At 38.9% G+C, this 15953-nt stretch overlaps 1 protein-coding gene and 1 long non-coding RNA gene across 3 annotated transcripts; both read right to left on the bottom strand.

Moving 5' to 3' along the window:
• On the bottom strand, nt 1–2505 carry LOC116695070 (uncharacterized). Its single transcript, XR_004333342.1, has 4 exons — nt 2256–2505; nt 376–477; nt 171–242; nt 1–44 (listed from the first exon to the last, which is right to left on the bottom strand). It is a non-coding gene; the product is annotated as an uncharacterized LOC116695070 (long non-coding RNA).
• Nucleotides 2506–4526: 2021 nt separating this feature from the next.
• Nucleotides 4527–13549, bottom strand: boka (BCL2 family apoptosis regulator BOK a). Of its 2 annotated transcripts, XM_032525115.1 has the most exons (5): nt 13345–13549; nt 12757–13085; nt 10768–10896; nt 8385–8548; nt 4527–6158 (listed from the first exon to the last, which is right to left on the bottom strand). In XM_032525115.1, the coding sequence occupies exons 2-5, from the start codon at nt 12968–12970 to the stop codon at nt 6033–6035; spliced, it is 633 nt and encodes a 210-aa protein (XP_032381006.1). In that variant the 5' UTR covers nt 12971–13085; nt 13345–13549; the 3' UTR covers nt 4527–6032. The 2 variants fall into 2 exon arrangements, with proteins under 2 accessions (XP_032381006.1, XP_032381007.1); XM_032525116.1 differs by lacking the exon at nt 13345–13549 and having other exon boundaries at nt 12757–13225.
• Nucleotides 13550–15953: the final 2404 nt, after the last annotated feature.

Here is a 15953-nt window from a genome sequence, read left to right as displayed (position 1 = left end):
TAACATGCATCCCCATCCTGTATCTGATGTAGGTCCTGTCCCGCCTGTAACACATGAATCATGCATGGGATCCCTTATTGTAATTAGATGTTAAAAACCAAGATTTCTCAAATCTCCAAACTCATCAAATGTAGTTTAGGAGCTCAACTAAAACACATCACTTCACTTACCAATTGGTGGGAAGTTTTTTCTGTATGTGAACCACAGTCGTGATGTGACATCTGATAAAATCTCATCTCTCTCTACACGAAGAACAAAAATCACCATATTATAATTCAGCCTCAGAGAAAAGTGTGCGTGCTATGATTCAATATAACTTCAATACTTTTTTCTCACTGTCTCACATACAGTACACGTTATATTACACAGTCCTACCTGTGAGTGCATTGTATTCTTTCCCCAAGATCCACACAGGCTCTGAGGTCTCAGGGAAATCTTCAAACTCTCCAAAGCGAAGTGTGTCGTATGTCAAGGTTGCTGGAAAAGAGGCCAAGAGTCAACTGTAAGTGTTTGGAATTACAGGAGAGAAACGGCTAGTGGTCATGTTGTTGACCACTAACCAGCTATTTAAAGTGAGGCTATTTGTCAGAGGGTAAAGGTGTGGTGTCCATTAGTTACTTAAGAAGAATTCTAGTCACTTTTAGGAAGGATGTTCTATATACATCCATCTTTCAAAAATCTATCTAGGATTTTTAATCTTTGGTTCAGTAGATATATATATATGCTAGGGAGGACGTAAAGGAAGAATCTCTCTGTGGGATAAATATATATATAGTATTAAGTTTCAGGTCTCTACCAAATGTATTTCATAGTAAAATAGAGACTTTACAATCTTGACACATTTAAGAAAAAGTTAAATTGTATGTAAGGGACTGCAGCAATAAAGTATTGGTAAAGCTAAAAACTATTTCTACATTTCCCATAATGCAATTGGACAGGGTTATTCTTCTTGCACCCTGACCCTCCCTGCTATCTGGCACAGGCCAGGATAACCCAGACGACATAACTTTATGGCATCATTAGGATTATTTTATCAGACTTCAAAAAGCTCCGCCAGGGCCACAGATGACATCTTACAATGGTTTTCACAAGATGAGGGATACTCTTCCAACTGCAAACTGAACTTAATGTGTGAAATCACCCTTTAATATCAGAGGAAACATAAATGACAACATGCATGACAAACTGACAACATCAAACAACTATATCCCATTTACCAATAAATGAAAAGCTTTATGCCTTTTGTAATTAGATGGTAATAATACGTAGGCTACATAAATAGGTGGTGGATGCTTTTAATACAGTGTGATGGCAAAAAGCAATCACAGTAACAGTCTGCAGACTTTTCACTGCAGTTGGAAATACTGGGCTCAAAGCCAGAATTGGGCAAAACAGTAATGGACACCAGTAAAGGGTACACTTGCTCTTAAAAATAAATAAATCTGATATTGGCTTTTTGTTTGTTAGTATGCAATGATAATGGATTTACCCTACTGGTGCAAACTAAAAACAATAAAAGGTGGCTAAAATTTCCGAAGACACCAAACGTTTTCCACATAACCAACAACAGACAGGAAAAGTTGACTAACGTTAGTTAGCTTGGGCAGAAAGCTGAGATTTACAGCCTCATCGATAAAGAATGAAGGAATGCATTTGCAGTCGAAGGAAATGCAATAAGTCTGCTCGCATTCTCTGAATACTATTAAGTTACTACACTACGTAAGTGTTCCTGCATATCATATAACTTAACCTCTCTCATAGCTAATAGCATTCCGGTGCTAACAGTAGCCGAAGAACTGATGTGATGGTGACAGTGCATCGACTGGGATGTTCATCTTGGGCGTAACATAACGTTAGCATAAACAGTCAAACCGAGAACGGACGGAACGCAAATTATTAAGAGTGAAACTTTACAACAATGCATGACATTAACACAGATGACATCTGGGGGTCGTCCAGTAAGTTATACAGCTGTGCAGAGAGCTGTCAAAGCGGGGAATCCCCTACATTTAGCAATAGCAGCGGGCTAACGTTAGTTAGCAGTTAGCTTTAGTCATCATTTTAGCAGGCTAACGTCACCGAGGCGAACGTTACAAAGGTCTGTGTTGGCTTGGCAGTTGGAGTTGGTAATCCTGTAAGGGTAGAGAAGTACATTTTCCCAGGTATGACGTTGTTGTGAGTATCTTATGGCAGAACTAGCTTGCTAAGGGAAGGAAAGATATGTTATTTTACTATAAATTCTCGCTTAACGTTACCTGCATCCATCCCGATGGTCTTCACCCTATCTTTTTTGTTGTTCTCTGTATTCCAACCCAGTGGACCAATAGGAAGAGAGTCCTGCTGTGGAATTCGGAGAGAGGCGGGACATTTTTTAAGAGAACCAATAAAATCTGGGAGAGGGGTCACGTTGCCCTAACCAATCAGTAGTAGCTGACGTTTCCGTGTTGTTGAAAACAGTTTATGGTGCGTTCAGGTTACAGATTTAAAGAGGCTTGATTGATATCCATGCTGCTCCCCTATCTGACCATGAGGCAGACGACCTCATGGTCAGACTCTTCTTCTTCTTCTTCTTCTTCTTCTTCTTCTTCTTCTTCTTCTTCTTCTTCTTCTTCTTCTTCTTCTATATTACGGCAAAACTAAAAGGTCTCATTGAAGATAGCTAATAAAAACCTTTGGGAGGAAGAATCACTGCATTTGAGTGATGCCAGAACAAGTTCGATGACTTCTATTTACAAAACCTCCTGAGAAGGAAATGGATAGAGGAAAATGAGCAAAATAAAAATAACTCTTCAGCAGACACTTAGACATTTCTCAAAACCAAAAAACACCACAACAAAATGTCATTTATACAGTGGCTTGCATAAGTTTACACACCCATGCTAAAGTTGATTAAAAAGAGGAATAAAAAACATATTTTGTAAATTGTTATTAATGCCATAATTTAAAAAAAATTGTAAAATCCAACCTTTTAAGGACACCAATTTTCTTTGTGAATAAATAATGTATTGTAAACAAATAAATGTTCTCCTTAAAATACTGGGGGCATAAGTAGCCTATATACACCCCTATGTTAAATTCCTGTAGAGGCAGGCACATTTGTATTTTTAAAGGCCAGTTTCATGGATCCAGGATACTATGCATCCTAATAAAGTTCCCTTGGCCTTTGGAATTGAAATAACCCCACATCATCACATACCCTTCAGCATACATAGAGATAGGCATGGTGTTATTTAAGTTAACTTAATAGCTCGTTTAATTTGCATTGAGAGATGATCTTATGGAAAGTTCCCCATGCCTATCTCTATGTATGGTGATGGGTATGTGATGATGTGGGGGGCTATTTTAATTCCAAGGGCCAAGGGAACTTTATCAGGATGCATAGTATCCTGGATCCATGAAATAACTGGCCTTTAAAAATAAAAATCTGCCTGCCTCTATGGGAATTTAACATAGGGGTGTGTATACTTATGCCCCCTGTATTTTAAGGAAGAACATTTAGTTATGTACAATACATTATTCATTTACAAAGAAAATTGGTGTCCTTAAAAGGTTGGATTTTTCTCTCTCTATTTTTTTTTAATTAAGGCATTGATATCAATTTCCAAAAAATGTTTTTTTATTCCTCTTTTAGCATTTAATCAACTTTAGCATGGGTGTGTAAAGCCACTGTATCCATTAAAAGAAAGATTGGGGGGGCAGTAATGACTAAAATTTCAGACCAGTTTAAAAGATGAAAGGGAACAAGGGCGGTTTGAGATCCAGTTTTAAACACCTGGCACTTGCTGCTGCAGGTCAAAATTGTTTATTGGCATTTCATCACGCCATTTGGGGTGGTAGTAGCTCAGTCCATGGGGATTTGGGTTGGGAACCGGAGGGTTGCTGGTTCAAATCCCCGTACGGACCAAAGTATGGTGGTGGACTGGTAGCTGGAGAGGTACCAGTTCACCTCCTGGGCACTGCCAAGGTGCTCTTGAGCAAGGCACCGAACCGCCAACCGCTCGGGGCGCCTTTCCATGGGCAGCCCCCCCACTCTGACATCTCTCCATTAGTGCATGTGTAGGTCCTGAGCATGTGTGTGTAATTCAAGCCTGTGTGTAATGTGTGTAATAACAACAGAGTGAAAAGTGTTGTTTCCCCTTGTGGGATTAATAAAGTATAATAAAATAAAAAATAAAAAATGTACAGTTCCCCTGGTTAGATCTGTTAACCTGTCCGGTAATACTGATTCTACCACTAGGTGGTAATAAATAGCCAGTAATGTTTCTGCCGTCTCATAGTCTTTGAAGTCTGTAAATTCATCATTACTGACATTGGAGGTAAACACAAACCCACACATAAGCAAATCACTTATACTAGAATTAAATCAGTAGGTTTGCATTCAAAAGTGATTATCAAATTAAAGTTTGGGAGGTTTAAAAAAAACAACAACACATAAAACAAGTCAGACCATAAATGTATTGGACAGGAAAACTTTAACAATAAATAAACCAACATTTTCATTTGGTGCCAGGGCCTCTTTTTTTTTGAATCCATTCAAATTTGACAGTAAAGCCAGTCAATAATTGTTCATAGTATATGGTATTTCAGTTACGGTAACATTTTTCAATGGTGAGAATAAAGGTATAGTTCCATCTCCCTTTGGCTAAGACTGAGGCCAGTTAAATGGAAAAAAAGAATATTCATCTACTCCCCCAAAAAAATAAAAACACTTGGCAGATAGCCAAAAAGGTTCCTTTTCTGTCATAGATATTTGAAAAAGACTAATCCCCTGTCATGATTTGAGTCTACAAACAGCTATGAGAGAAAACTGTAACTTTTTAGGTTTGCTGTGTGGTTGAACATAGCGTGGACACTTCACACACCAAGCTGCTTGGTTAAATTCTCAATCTAAAGACAGCTGCAAAGCAAAACCTGTTCATTACCAATTTATTAACATTTACCACTGCTGACTTTATTGTAATTGTTGTAAGAACCATTTATTATTGGTAATATTTACATTTATTTTCTCATACTTCTAGTGCTGCATGCCATATAAAAGTAAATCTTTTCATGGAATAAACTCTACTTACAGAATGAAATGTTATCAAAGGGCTCTAACTCAGAGATAACATATTGTAACTTGCATCACTTCAATTACAGTAATTGCTTACAGCGACCAATGAAGAGAATAAAACATTGCATTAATGTATAGGGCTGTCTGAAATGCATGTAATCTTACATATTTGGATTCAAATCAAACTCTATTCATCCAATTAATCAGGGACTTTACAAAAATAATTGGGGTAGGAAAGAGGGCCGAATCTTATATTTGACTTTAAAAAGACGTACATCTTTGTTTCTTCTTCTTCTTTTGATTTGATTAGGAAAATCAAAAGTGCCCCATTTAAAACATACCAGATAATGTAAATAGCATATTAATAGAACCCTAGTTAAATGTTTCAATTCACTTCGCCAATTAGTAGAACAAGTTGGAAATGTGTGATTTTGAACTTCAATTGTATTACAGGATAATACATTTTGATGGGACCATCTCTTCAGCAAAACTGTTTTTTGTACAGTCCCTTAAATATAGGAAAACATGTTGTATTTTGCAGTTATCTAGCATGCATATACCCAACCAGGTGACAAGTGGAGATTTTTTCTTCAAACCCAAGACCTCAGGAATGGCCTCAGGATCCCAAAGTAATATGTTTAATTTACAGTAGTTACTATTTCCTACCACTAGGGCCAGCTAAATCACTGCCCAACAGGCAGCAACATGTGTAGTTCTTCTGTTTGTGAAAAAACATGAGGTTATTTCATATATTTACATCAAATGTGTGCCATGACATAACTATTGACAATAAATAGACAACCTAGCATATGAAGCAGAAGAAGAATGGAAAGTCTGTGAAGGGATAGGTGTTCATTCATTAATGTTCAGTGCAAATAAGTGTAAACATAATCCAAAGCAGCGGATGCCTTAGTGGTGGTGGTCGTGGTGGGGTACAGTGCTGAACAGTCTGCTACAATCCAGTGTGTGGCTTTGTCTTTCACTTGTCCCTCAGGAGGTATAACACGGTGGCCTTCAGATAGTGTCCAAAGGCACAGACAGCAGACACCAGCCAGTGAGAGCGAAAGCTGGGATCAGTGTTCACCACACATTTTGTTACATCCACCTGTAACAGCACAGAAGACACAGAGCTCACCAGATCAATTCAGACTGTGGAATGGAATGAAACAAGACAAAAAAAAAGTCCCACTTGAAGCAAACACACAACAAAAAGCCCTTATAAAATCCCACATGTGTTCTTGATTTGTAAATATTCTCTGAATCTGTATTGACAAGATGTGCAACTTGCCCACAAATATGTTATTTCAAAGCCAAAACCAACTCTGTAATCCCAGCAATGTTTACTTCAACAATCTATTTAGACAACTAGAACACTTTCATAGACAATGAGATTTCACAGAGAGCACAGTTAAGTGTCCGTCCTGACACTAAACACTTCTGCCTCTTCAGATCCTTCATATCACAGAATGTTATTCAGCTTTCCAACACGCTGTAGAAATATTACAGTTTGAGTTTAGACTGCGACATGTCCCTCATTTGTGCTGATGAGGTCAGTTATACAATGCATTGCTATTCATTTGGTCACACTCCACTTCTCTTCAAAACAAACCATACTTGGGTGCCATGTCTCTGAGTGCGTGGGCACATTTGTTCACTTTGTTATGCTCTTTCCAGCAGAGCAGAACCCAGGCAGAGGCACGTTGCCAGCCCTTGTTACTTCTTGTGCTCTTAATTGTTTCTGCAGGATTTTGTCAGACAGACCTTCCCCATTAACAGGATTCTACAGAAGACACATCCAACATTCTGCCTGAAGCTGTGGAATGGATTTGTTGGTAAATTGTCAACGCACAGTGTATTAATCCTTATACAACCAACTGGAATCATTCACAACGAGGTGAACGCTCGCGAGTAACTAACATGGGGATCTTTCCCATCTCTACCATTCATCCCACCCCAATATCATAAAATGATATAACAAAATATGACGGCATTTAAATATAATCAGTATTGTATTTGTACCTTGTGTTCCACATTTATTTTTAAACATTCAGGAATTTATTTTCTGTTGTAGCTATTGTAGCTAAGGTATCAGTATAATATTAAAAGGGACCTGCGTCTGTATGTCATATCCAGCTAATCTTTAGATAACAGGGAGGACTGGCGCAAAATTCATTGGAGCCAAAACAATCAGCCGATTAATTGATTTGTCAATTGACAGAAAAATTTACTTTTCTTTTAAAAGATATTTTCCTGTCTTTGTGCTTAGTAGGATAGTGTTAGCATGGAGGGAGAATGGAAAATCAGGGGAGAGAGAGAGAGGGGACGATATACAGCAAAGATAACAAGTCTTCCAAACCATGCGACCATTTAGGTCATTTAGACCAGGACCAGTAGGGCCAGGTTTTAAACACGTCATTAATTTTGTGAAACGGTCACAGTTTGCTTGGATTTAGGCAACAAAACTCCTCAGTTAAGTTTAGAAAAAAAGATCACAGTTCAGGTTAAAATCAGTGCGTTTGTTATGTTACTTCATCTGCTTGCGTATGTACATGACATAATTATGTAGATGATGTAATTACACATGTGACACAGAATGTGATGTTCCGTTTGTTAAGTAAACCTTTGTCTCTGGAAAGTTATAATGTTTCACTGTCTTAACTATGCTTTTTGAACTAATTGATTATTAAGAAAATATTTAGTAGATTGCAGCCTCTAATATTCATAACACACCCACCGACCCATCCAGAAATTTTAAAGTTTTAAGAAAAAAAAATCTGTGGCACTACTACTTTATTAATGTCTTTTTTATTTTTTTTATTACTGTTTATTGTTCCCCAGTGGGGACATTAAAATTGTACACTCTGTTTTTGTTAGAAATCACTACACACAGGCCTGAAATACACACACATGTTCAGAACCTATTCATGCACAAATGGAGAGATGTCAGAGTGCCAGTGCTGGACCAGTGCCCTAAGCGGGGGGGGGGGGGGGGGGGGGGGGGGGGGGGGGGGGGGGGGGGGGGGGGGGGTAGGGGGTGCCTTGCTCAAGAGCACCTGGCAGTACCCAAGAGGTGAACTACCAATCCACACTCTGTACTTAGGCCTGTACTGGGACTTGAACCAGCGACCCTCCAGTTTCTCATCACCTAACTTAGAACAGACATGTGGTAGGTTTAGTGATTTTACAGTGATTTAATTTTGCATTTCGCAAACGGGACAAATTTCATCACCTTCAGTTTGCCACTGTGAAACTAGAGACCTTAGAGTTAATTAATCAGCAACGCTCACACAAACAAGTGATCAGGTTTAAAAAAACAATAAAGTTTCTTTACCCAGCCCCCTCTCCTTTTTAACCAGGAGGTCAGGCTCTTGCGGACAAACTCCCCCATGCAGTCGACAATGGTATGGACCATAGCTGGATGACCGTGGCGAACACAGTCCACTGCCAAGGCTCCTGCCACGGCATACAAAGAAACCACCTTTCCCCAAGTCACACCTGAAAGGAGACACACAAGTCATGTATTGCTGCTATCTGATGTATGAACACACTGCCAAATTTTGCCAACAATGATTATTTGATGATTTGAGGGTTCTTGGAAAATAGGTAATCAAAGTGGAACGACTTTGCTCTTTTTGAGGAGTTTTTAGTGCAGTAAACATCTGTCAGCAGCTGTCCTCAAAGATGGATGAACAAACTCTAAAACCTCAGCAGAAGCCAGGCCTTGGGCCGACATGCCTGTCTGTCCCACAGAGAAGAAAACCCAAACAGCAGGAAGGCAGTACGCCTCGCCAGATTAGTGAGCAGATCATTTTCCCAACTTAGTTCACGTGTTGAGCAAAGCTTTCTTCCACCACACCATTTACAGTCAAAGCTTCAGACAATTTTAGCAGTGTTTACATGTCAGATACAAACTGAGCCTCCACTCCATCCATCTTCTGCAACTGTCATCTGACTCATTCCTAGGATCTCACAAACGGAGGTTTTGTTTCTCTAACTGTGAAATCTGGAATTTGCAGAATGATATATTCTACATTGTGCACACTTGCAACAGAAATGTTAGATCTGAGAAGTCTGGCTACATCCAGCTGTAACAAATCTGGATCCTACACAACATTTCCCATAATGCAACTGTGTTTTTTGGTAACAATCTCCCTGGCTGTTAAATGCCTGAGTCTTTTAAATGCCACACCCTGAGTTTGTAACACAAATTTGCCCTTAAAATAATTGAATTCTCTGGGCACCCTGGTAGCTCACCTGGTACTTTCCTGTCTTAAGCTGACCTATCAAATAAAGGTCATAAAGGCCAAACAATTCTCAAAGACCAAGCGGTGATAACCCGGATGACATCATCGGGGGTATTTCTCATACTTTATAAATAAGGAAAACCCTATAAGGAAACCCTTTTGAGGAAAAACATGTTTTAGTCATTGACTCAATATTAAGACTGAAAAAAATGTAAGTGGTCTTTACCAACTCCTGAAGGAAATATCTGCTCAGTGCTCCACTATCTTTGCTAGCCAGTCGCTGACTTTGTCTGTCTGCTGTTTGGCACTGGAAAGGAAGTTTACTGCAGGTTTATCAGAGCTGTTTTCAAGCTGCCTGTGCTTTGAAACTGCATAGGGGAATGTGACCACAACAGTAAAGTTGATGGCTATAAAACCAAAACAATAAGCTAAAAGACACTAACAGCTTTGTATAGATAGGAGGCACCGAGAGTCGAGAGAGAATTCTCTGTGGGTTGCACATTACAATTGGTGATTAATATCAAATATATTGATTAGAGCAGATTGAAATAATAGCACGGGATTTGGTGTATGTCATGGTAGTTCATCTGTGCCTTGTGACAAGCAGCATGACGTTTGTGAAGCTCATGCACATTAGACCCGTCTGTGGTCCTAATCGACTGCAGTCCATGACTTCCTCTTCACACAGTGACAGGTCTTGGCTGTCAGTTTTACGCCATGTCCAAATTTACACTGTAATTATTGAGGGCTACATTTTCAAACTGTAAATTGAAACTAAAACCTAAATGCAATTAATTTCTCCCCCTGTACATCTCAGAGCATTCATAGATTAAGACAGATGTTCTTTAAATTAGTTTGAAGTAGTCACTGATATTTCTTAGTAAGTCTGCACATACCAAGGACCACACTAACCTGATTTTCTTCAGTGTGCAGTCGACTCCTAATTAGTTTTGCAGCAGATTGCTTTGTTACAGTCCCTAAGGTATAAACCAGCTGAGGCTCATGACTGAACTCCCTGGGTGGGGTCTAAACTGTCCGTAACAATCACTTGCTCTGGCAACCTAATATGGACTGAATGTTTTCCCTACAGTTTCTTGCCTGTAAGGAGGTGATGACTGAAACATAATCTCTCTGACCAACTACAGCCTTATCCATTTACCCTGCAAAAGAGGTGTTTACATGAAAAAGTAGGCTGGAATTTGTTTATTTTTGATGGGGGTAATTATAAATTGCTGAAAGGCATTAATTGTAGCAGTAACATAAGTTCTCCAAAACCTTTGAATATCTTTATTTGTCTCAAGCTCGGAAGTTCCCCCTTCCCAATGACAACCATATGAAGAACTACCCTAAAAGGACAAACGCTCTGTAATCTTTCTTTGTTTTTAAATTTGTCTATCTGATAACAAAGAACTCAAGTCAGTTCCCATGATGCAGGTCTGTCTGACTGGCTTGATTTTGATGTGGACATACCTGTGGAGAAAATGTCTGCCGCCACAGCCAGGAAAGCATCGGACACGATACTCTCTGACGCCACTGTGATGTTGAGCTGTCGCGCTACGTTACGGTAAACGTTGGGTCGAAGGTACTCCAACTCATCACCTGGCCACAACATAAGAAACAAAACTCAATCAAAAACATCTCTGTTGACTGTTTGTATTGTCTCTGACTTGAAATTTTGGCCACACACACCGTTAAAGCGAAACTATGTAACTTTTGAAAGAAGCAATAACCCATTCTTCTTCTTACAAGTGAATAGTTGACTTCATTAGCAGTAAAATTCAGCCTTGCTTGAATCAATAACCTCAATGGTTTAGCCTTCCTTGGTCTGGTAGCTTATGATGGGTAAATATTCCTGGATAAAAGACAAACTGAGTCAGCATGCTGACTTTATTACTCTTTTCCACTCGTGCTACTTTAACAATAGCTTAGCATGTTACCTAAAAGCTTAACAGTAGTTTAGCATTTATCCCAATACAGTCATTCATAGCTGCAATGGTCACTGTAAAGCAAAAGCTACATGCCTCCCTTTTATTTTAAAAGTGAATTCTGTCCACAACCTCTAAGACTGCTACGTCTCTAATGACTCTAGGTGGAATATGTTGCTGGAGCCAGTTAGGTTAGCTTGATATAAAGACTGGATGCAGGGGGAAACTAGCATGGCTCTGTCCAAATGGTACAAGTAACTTCCTGGAGTTGGCACTGGTTGCCTGGCAACTGGTCCTATCCAAGACATAGTTCGGCACACAATTGTCTTTACACTGAACGGATTAAACAAGATATAACTTGTTAATTAGTGAGCTCTAAAGGTGCTAATAGGTGGATTTTGTTACTTCTGGACAGAGCCACCCTAGCTGTTTTCTCATGTTTCCTGCTCTTATGCTGAGCTAACAGGCTGCAGCCGTACTGTACAGACATGAGAGTGGTAGCCTACCGATCTATTTATCTAACTTAAAAAAAATAAAATTAATGATCTGTAGATGCTTATTGAATGATTTCAAATCCAGTTGATTTTAAAGGAAACTAAGTCAAAAGAAGGCTAATTGATGCAATTAGCTCAAACAACTCGGTTTTTTACCAACGTTATTAATACTCATTTGGGACACTCTGCATGAAAGCAGTCCAAAACATTGCCCGGTTTTTGTATATATTTATATAGACTAACAGATTTGTAACAGTCTCTGTTAAATCTGAGTTTCCAGTTAATTACAAAACTGAACTGGAGGTGGGGTGATAACCACAAATGGTAAGTGAAACCTCAGACAGGAGGAGCCATATCTTTAGTCTAGATCAGTTTTCATACTGGGCAAGCATCCAAACGCTACCTAGCCTGAATGAAACTGTGTCTCTCGTTTGTCTGAGGATTCCCAGGAATCACTTCAAGGCGTTCCAGTAAAAATAAAAGGCAGGTCTAATCCCACAATTCTGAATGACGTCAAACAGGATGACAGTCACCTTACTAAAGTCACATGCATCGCCCTTGCCACCCCAGACCTGAAACTTCTGTATACGTTCAATGCATTCATTTTGATGTGATATTTTAAATTATTTTAAAACTGTTGTATTTCCTACAGTTTTTCCAAATTAGCTTCCAAAAGCTTTTGTTTTATGCTTTATAACTGTTCTTTTCTCCATAAGTATTGTTAAAACTATCTATGTGGCCTGTTCATGTGTTTTGTTTTTATTTTCCTTGGTCTAAAAGTAGTCAGATTTAAGCAGACGGAGTCTACAAATATTGCTGTCGGTCTAAGCCCACTGTGTGTAACTGTAAATTATCAAATGTAAACTACAGTTCAGGTCTCCAAATTTCCTGGAAAAATCCCTATGACATGACATCTGTGTCCTCCATGGTATAAACATTGAACTCACATGTGAGGATAACCATGAGTTTCTATATAAATGACATTCCCTAATATATATCATAAAGTTTCCAGTGTTTGGGAGACCATCACCAAAACGTACCCAGCCACAGCAGAACCGATGAGATGTCTCCCAGTGCGCCACCTGATGCAGCCAGTCCATGTTCAGGTTTAGACCAGCCTATCCCGGCACGGTTCAGCCTGGAATGAATGTAGTCCCTGCACAGTGCTTTGGCCTGGGACACCAGCTCCTTGTCGGTGTGCGAGCGTTCAAACACTTCAGAAGCAAACACAGAAGAGCGGCGCAACATCTCCATGGCAGACTGCGCTGCGCACCTCCCCGCCTGCACCGCCTCTCACTGCGGCCACTTCTCCCCGACACTTGTCCCCTCCGTTCCTTTCTAGTAGGCAGGGAGGCTCGAGGAGATTATCCTGCATAAAAAAACATGCGGATTAGTTTGATGACATCTTTTGATAGTCTGATTAAAGCTGTCCGACGCAAACCCAATCACTGACGCTGCAGGTTAGTCTTACCAGACTGGAGAGCAGAAGCATTTAGGACACTATAGGACACTACTAGACCAGTAAAGTTAGGCTGTGTATGAATCCATAAAGTTACGGTTAGTGTTAGTGGTTAGTTTTATCGCTTGTAGTGAAGTTAAGGAGGAACATTAAATTAGGCTACACTTACCCGATAATTAATCTATAGGCTAATACTTCCTTACTTAAATCCCATCCTGCATCCTACTGAGCAGAAAAGTGGGTTTGATCACTGACTTATATAAACTGAAGATTTGCTGTCACTCAAGCCGTAAAAAAAAAGCTCCTCCAGTTTACAGTCTGACAGGCTTTCCTTCTAAGGGCACTTATTGTGAAGTCCAAAGGCGGAGATAAGCAGACCAACATAGGCCCCGCCCCTATCCCAACACTCTCTCTCTCTCTCTCTCTCTCTCTCTCTCTCTCTCTCTCTCTCTCTCTCTCTCTCTCTCTCTCTACACACACATACACACACAGAGAAAGAGAGGGAACTGGATCTATTATGGAATGCCAGCATCAAAATTACCAAATCTCAGCTGTATAATAATACTGCTGCTAAACTACAATAGTAATAATAATAATAATAATAATAATAATAATAATAATAATAATAATAATAATAATAAAAAGATATTGCTATTGTTTTATAATTCTTATTTTAATAATTATTATATTTATAATAATAATAACTGTATAGCACTTTTCAAGCACTAAGCAAATTAGCTTATTGTCTTTTCAACAGGAAACCCACAGGTGGCTTACCAAAATAAAACATTTCTTTGGGTCTAAATCACCCTTAATGTGAGAAGTACTTTTTGATGAAGTGCAGGCTGTTAAACACAGATAAGAAATTGTTAGGTAACATGTTGTGCACCGTGAGTAAATAGCCTACTAAGAAATTACTTCACAACAGACATTTATGAAAGATAAATAAGGATTTGGCATGATATAAAAACCTTTAATGTTTTTGCTTTACCTCTTAAAGGGAACGCCAACGATTTGGTATTGCACTTTCATAAAGTTTTGGGACTTGTGAGAGTCAGATTTAAAAAAAGAAAAAGAAAATAAGAATGATCAATGTATATGTGTGTGCATGTGTTTATCAGTCAAAACAAAATAAAGTTAAAAATTGTTCTAAAACAATTTCTTTGTCATCTGCAGATTGATTTTACGTAGGGGGGAAAAATCGATTTAAATCATAAACCAGATTTTTTGTTCAAAGAAAATTGGGTTGACAAGGATCCTATGTCTGAATTTAATAACCTGATGGCGAGATGAATAGAAGTTCTGGTATGTATATATGTACTGTATGTAAGCTCTTGTACAGCCTAGTATGCAGAATTTTAAGTTGGTCCGAATGTAGCATATATAATAAAGATCATAAAACAATTTAGTTTAGGCTATGCCTTGTTGCCTAGACCTTCCAACAAATGCATGTTAGAAGAAAACCTAATAGAGGTAGCATGCTATATCAATGGTAAAGAATAGAAAGCTTCTGATACCTTACTAGGAGAGCTATTTCTTGTATTTAACTTGTTTACACTACCATACCATAGACCGTACATTAACAGTCCATGTTTGCAACCATAGACTGTACATTAACAGTCTATGCTTGCAACCATAGACCGTACATTAACAGTCTATGCTTGCAACCATAGACCGTACATTAACAGTCTATGCTTGCAACCATAGACCGTACATTAACAGTCTATGCTTGCAACCACAGACCGTACATTAACAGTCTATGCTTGCAACCATAGACCGTACATTAACAGTCAATGTTTGCAACCACAGACCGTACATTAACAGTCTATGCTTGCAACCATAAACCGTACATTAACAGTCTATGCTTGCAACCATAGACCGTACATTAACAGTCTATGCTTGCAACCATAGACCGTACATTAACAGTCTATGCTTGCAACCATAGACCGTACATTAACAGTCCATGTTTGCAACCATAGACCGTACATTAACAGTCCATTCTTGCAACCATAGACTGTACATTAACAATCCATGTTTGCAACCACATAAATGATATAACAGTATAGTTTGCAACCATAGAACGTACATAACAATCATGTTTGCAACCATAGACCGTACATAACAATCATGTTTGCAAAACATAGACGTATATTAACAGTCTATGTTTGCAACCATAGACCGTACATTAACAATCATGTTTGCAACCATAGACTGATACATTAACAATCCATGTTTGCAACCACCGACTGGTATATAACAGTCTATGCTTGCAACCATGACCGTACATTAACAGTCTAGCTTGCAACCATAGACCGTACATTAACAGTTACAGTTGCAACATTAACAGCCATGTTGCAACCACAGACGTACATACAGTCTATGCTTGCAACCATAACCGTACATAACAGCTATGTTGAAACATGACGTCATTAACGTCCATGTTTGCAACCATAGACGTACATTAACAGTCATTTGCAACCATAGACTGTACATTAAACAGTCCATGTTTGCAACATAGACCGTACATTAAATCCATGTTTGCAACCACATAGACGTATATTAAAGTCTATGTTGCAACCATAGACCGTAAATTAACAATCCATGTTTGCAACCATAGACTGTACATTAACAATCCATGTTTGCAACCACATAGACTGTATATTAACAGTCTATGCTTGCAACCATAGACCGTACATTAACAGTCTATGCTTGCAACCATAGACCGTACATTAACAGTTTACAGTTGCAACATTAACAGTCTATGTTTGCAACACACCG

The sequence above is a fragment of the Etheostoma spectabile genome, chromosome 9, assembly GCF_008692095.1.
Source record: "Etheostoma spectabile isolate EspeVRDwgs_2016 chromosome 9, UIUC_Espe_1.0, whole genome shotgun sequence".
NCBI lineage: Eukaryota > Metazoa > Chordata > Actinopteri > Perciformes > Percidae > Etheostoma > Etheostoma spectabile.
Note: the sequence above shows the minus strand (reverse complement) of the source record. Positions and strands in the feature narration are given on the sequence as shown.

Coding starts and splice junctions, on each gene's coding strand:
- boka (XM_032525115.1), bottom strand. CDS start 12,970: ATGGAGATGTTGCGCCGCTCTTCTGTGTTTGCTTCTGAAGTGTTTGAA. Junction 10,897..12,756: donor ATCGGTTCTGCTGTGGCTGG/GTACGTTTTGGT, acceptor TGTTGTGGCCAG/GTGATGAGTTGGAGTACCTT. Junction 8,549..10,767: donor GGCAGACATTTTCTCCACAG/GTATGTCCACAT, acceptor GTCTCCTTTCAG/GTGTGACTTGGGGAAAGGTG.